This window comes from Pongo abelii, chromosome X (genome assembly GCF_028885655.2).
Source record: "Pongo abelii isolate AG06213 chromosome X, NHGRI_mPonAbe1-v2.0_pri, whole genome shotgun sequence".
Classification (NCBI taxonomy): Eukaryota; Metazoa; Chordata; class Mammalia; order Primates; family Hominidae; genus Pongo; species Pongo abelii.
The window spans coordinates 131,209,106-131,214,170 of record NC_072008.2 but is presented as its reverse complement, the minus strand read 5'-3'; the positions used below and the strand labels follow the sequence as shown (position 1 = coordinate 131,214,170).

At 48.5% G+C, this 5,065-nt stretch overlaps 1 protein-coding gene across 1 annotated transcript; it reads right to left on the bottom strand.

Annotated features, from left to right (window-relative positions):
* Positions 1-356: 356 nt before the first annotated feature.
* Positions 357-2,591, bottom strand: TEX13C (TEX13 family member C). Its single transcript, XM_002832083.2, has one exon. It carries the CDS (start codon positions 2,589-2,591, stop codon positions 357-359), a length of 2,235 nt encoding a protein of 744 aa, XP_002832129.2.
* Positions 2,592-5,065: the final 2,474 nt, after the last annotated feature.

Genomic DNA, 5,065 nt, shown 5'->3' with positions numbered 1-5,065 from the left:
ACCAATTAGTATCAGCCAACCAGAATCCACTACCTGAAAAAGTTGACAGCAATTAGGAGAAATCCCCTAATTAAAGACTGAATGTTATACTCAGAAGTAGTCTCTCTTTATTCAAATAAATGAATAAAATAAGAAAATAAATACATACATACTTGTATGTATGTATACTCGCAATGATAAAAAGTACTTAATTTGGGTAATAGGGTAATGGATTATTTTACCTTATTTTCTCTACAATTTTGGTTTCAAATTTTCTGTTAAGTAAATAAGTTACTTTTTTATCAGAAGGAGGTCCTGGGAAATTGGTTTCTCTTTGGAGTGCTTCCATCTTACTTACCTTCTTGAAATCAATGAGTTTACGCTGGGTCAACACTGCCATTCTCAACTGGCATATGGACTCTCTTGCATTTATAGCACACCTTGTGCCGTGGAAAATTCATGGCATTACACCATGGGCAGGCCCAATTCACTGGGATGGAGCATGACGCAGGCTTCTGTTGCTGGGATTCTGAGGCCTTTTTCCTTTTTCGTTGCTTGACCTTCTGCCCCTGAGGCTGGTGTTTCCATGGGCTATTTTTCACACCATGGCTCTTGCTATCCTCCAGAGGGGTTGCCTGGGGCCTCTCCTGATCTTCCTTCTGGCTGTGGCTCTTGCTGAACCTCAGTGAAGCTGTGCCCTGGGGAATCACTGGATGTTTCTTCAGGCTGTGGCTGTTGCTGTCCCCCAGGGGGACCATCTCCTGGTGCACCACTGGATGTTTCTTCAGGCTGTGACTGTTGCTGTCCCCTAGGGGGACCATCTCCTTGGGCATCACTGGATCTTTCATGCTGTGGCTGTTGCTGTCCCCCAGGGGGACCATCTCCTTGGGCATCACTAACTCTTTCTTCAGGCTGTGGCTCCTGCTAAACTCCAGGGAGGCTATCCCCTGGGGCACCACTGGATCTTTCTTCAGGCTGTGGTTTCTGCTGTCCCCCAGGGGGACCATCTTCTGGGGCATCACTGGATCTTTCTTCATCTTGTGACTCTTGCTGTCCCCCAGGGGGACCATCTCCTTGGGCACAACTGGATCTTTCTTCAGGCTGTGCCTCCTGCTAAATGTCAGGGGAGCTGTGCCCTGGGGCACCACTGGATCTTTCTTCAGGCTACAGCTGTTGCTATCCCCCAGGGGGACCATCTCCTGGCACATCATTGGATCTTTCTTCAGACTGTGGCTGTTGCTGTCCTCCAGGGGGACCATCTTCTGGGGCATCACTGGATCTTTCTTCAGGTGGTGGCTGCTGCTGTCCTCCAGGGGGACCATCTTCTGGGGCATCACTGGATCTTTCTTCAGGTGGTGGCTGCTGCTGTCCTCCAGGGGGACCATCTTCTGGGGCATCATTGGATCTTTCTTCATGCTGTGGCTGTTGCTGTCCCCCAGGGGGATCATCTCCTTGGGCACAACTGGATCTTTCTTCAGGCTGTGGCTGTTGCTGTCCCCTAGGGGGACCATCTCCTTGGGCATCACTGGTTTTTGCTTCAGGCTGTGGCTCCGGCTAAACTCTGGGGGAGCTGTGCCCTGTTGCATCACTGGATCTTTCTTCAGGCTGTGGCTGCTGCTGTCCCCTTGGGAGGTCATTCCTTGGGGACACTCAGAACCTTCCTTTTGGTTGCAGCTTCTGTTATCCCCTGGGTGATATACTCCCTGGAAATTCTCAGGATATCCATCCTGGCCATGGCACTTCTGGTCCCACAGAGGGGCCGTCTCCTCCTGGGACCCCACTGTGGCCCAAAGACCAGGTGGATAGATCCCTGCAGGAGGCATCTGTGGTGCAATTGCTGCTGCTGATTCCATTACTACCGGGGGTGGTAGAGGTGTTGAGTATGGCAGTCCCACTGGTGAAGGCATATGGAATGGGACTGGATGAGGCGCCTGCATTAGCAGAAGGGGTTGCATGCCCTCGACACTGCCACTCTGGGGTTCAGGCATGTAATACACAGCTGTTGGGGCTGCTACCTGGGCTTCTGAATGTGGCATTCCCTGTGCCTCTGTGGCCACCGCCTCACTCTGTTCTGCATTTAAAGTCCCGGCCACAGGCCCATACTGGCCGGCTTCTGGACCAGGTACAAAATCCTGAGGCATCGGATAGACCTGCATGGATCTCTCAACTTCGCGCAACCTCCCGCATAACCCATCACGCTCATTCAGCGCCTGCTGCAGGGCGGCCTGCGTGAGGTGCAGCTGTGTTGCCGCCTCCTCATTCTCCAGGCGCAGCTGCTGCAGCTGGGAGGTTAGAGCCCAGGAGGTCACCTGGCACTCCTCCACATGCCCTTGCAGCCGCCGAACCTGGTACAGAAGCTGCTCCCGCTGCCTCGCGGCCACTCGCACATTCAAAGCCAAAGCGCTCCAGGTACAGGCCCTCTTAATGGCGCGGGGCACCCGCGGGTCGGCCACAATGGCCCGAAGCCGGTCCTCTACCTCGTTCCATGGCCGCGAGCAGAAGGCCGTGTAAAAGGCTGGGCCGCCGCCGTACCTGAGGACTTCATTGTTGATGAACCTGATCACATCATTGTGGCGGAACCCGCTGGCATGGTCCCCAAAGTTCATCGCCATGGCGGCTGCGGCCTAGTCAAGCAGCTGCCTCACGGTGCGTCGCCTCGGCTGCCGCCGCCGCTTCCGGTACAGGCTGCTGCCACCAACCAGTCCACCCCTCACCTCCCCCTTCAGTCTTACTTTAGTCCTTGCTCAGTCCTGGCCTCCTCCTTGGCCTCCTTTCTCCCTCACTCCCTTGTTCTCACAAAGAGCGAAGCAGGTCCCCCTCGCCACACCGAACCCTACCGGCGACTCCGCGACACATCACAGAGAAAAGCTGAGTCATGCCGCAAGGCCGGCTGGGACCAGCTTCGTTTGAGAAGGCACTTCCTGAATGGAGAATCGCCAAGCGGCTGAGCTGGGAACTGCAGTGAGCCCAGAGAGGGAGAGGGAAGGGCAGGTTTTTTGGAGATGATAGAGTGGCTATATGCACACCCAGAGTGGAATGGACCCCCAAACACACACACACACACACACACACACACACACATATACTTCTGCTCTGAAAGGGAAGGTAGGTTAAAGGAGCTCAGAGACCTTCTGGATGGGGTTTGGAGACTGAAGGAGTAGGGGGATGTAGGTGTAGATGGAAGAAAATAAAGTTGCAAGGCTCTCAGTTCAGGGAAGTGAATAGGGTACAAGCTGGTGGAGCAGATGCCCTTGTTGGGCCAACAGTGGGAACCATGCTCAGTTGTATGCCCTGTACATGAGTGAAGTGAGAGGCTGGCAGCTGTTAGAGGGATTACAAGATTCAAACCACAGGTGAAGGCTAACCAGGGACACTAGAAAAAGCACCACTACCATGGCTGAGTAGATAAGGCAGGAAGGGAAGCCAGACCAAGATGTTCTGGGAAGACAGGGAGCTATCAAAAACAGGAGGCCACTACTAGGATGCATGACCTGATTCGGTGAAAAGGAGAAGACATTTCAGAACTTAGCCTGGTCAACCTAAAAGGACGAAACTGAAGCAAAGTTAATATAAGTAGTGAGTTTATTTGGGCCAAGTTTGAGGATTGTAATGTCAGAGTATAAATTTAAATTGTCCTAAATATATACTCCAATTGACAGTTACAAGTATTTTTTAAGAGAGAGTTCCTTATTTATTAAAAATTTACATTAAAATAGCATAAACTATTAATTGGCTATACATTATTATTTGTATTACAAATTCTAAAAACATAAAGATAATGGGTAAGACAACTTGTCAAAAACAAAATGACTTTAAATAATTGCCCACAGATACGGATACAGAGGATATGATTAAAGTCCCATACTCATGTCCCTCTGGGACTATATATCTCACCTAGTTCAGACTGCTGTAAGATATTTTTGTTTCCTCAGCATCCTGAAATGGAATGCTCTGATGAATGATGAGAAAATGTGTGTGAACATGTGTGAGAAAAGTGAATACTAGTAACGATGTTGGATCTCAGATGTTTCTGAGGGCTTTCAAGAGGATACCAAAAGCCATATGAATACATTTTCTATTACGGTGTAGGGGAAGGAAGGCTGCTGTTTGCCTGTTTGCTCAGTTCTTTCTCTTATACCTCTCAGTAGCCATACTGTCTTCAAGCCTCCTTCATAGTTCCTGCCTCACTCACTCTCACAGGAAGGATTTTTCTCTTTTCAACTTTAAAACTAAATTCTTCACCTGTGGTTTGGATACCAACCTCTCCCATCTCCTCAGGGAGTTTGATCCATTCATAGCGCTCCATTCTCTTCTCTGTTTCAGCCTCTTCCTCTTCACTGGCTCCTTCCCATCACAGTAAGAGCATGTTCAAGTTTCTTTCCCCACCCAATAGTACAAGTTTCTTTTAACTTGACCTTTCTGTAGACTTTGACTCTTTCAACCAATCCCTTTTTGAAATTCAGTCCTCTCTTTTCTTCTGTGACACCAGACTCTACTGATTTTCTTCCCCTCCAGCTGCTCCTTCCTAGTTTCTTTATGCTGCTTGCTGTGCTTTCATTCGCCTTTTAAATACCGGTGTCTTCCTGAGTTTTGTCCTAAGATCCCTCAGACCTCAGACACCCTGCCTTATTCCAGAGACTCTCTCTATGTGATCTCATCTATTCTCTTGTTATAAGCTATCATCATTAATTGCTAAAGATTTCCAAAACTTTATGTCTAGTCGTGCTTTGACCCTCAAACTTGAGACTCACCTAGCCAAAAACCTCCTACAAACTTTCACATGGATCTTGCATAAGAGCCGTATTCTCCACAAGTCCTAAACTCATCAATACTATTTTGGACAAATAGCTTGTCAAGTTTCTTAACATTTCTGAGGATCCACTTCCTTAAAGAGTTGTTGCAAAGATGAAATAAGAACATATATGTAAATACTATTTTCGTCATCACCCATATTACTGTTAAATAAAATGAGACTTAAACTGGAATTTGAACAATGGGTAGGATTTAGATGAGGACAGTGAGGAGAAAAATGAACCTGAAATTGATAAAAGATGTTTCTCTATTATTTACCAATTGGCTGGTTGGC

What these genes read in the sequence shown, in the direction of transcription:
- TEX13C (XM_002832083.2), bottom strand. Translation starts at nt 2,591, where the DNA reads ATGGCGATGAACTTTGGGGACCATGCCAGCGGGTTCCGCCACAATGAT.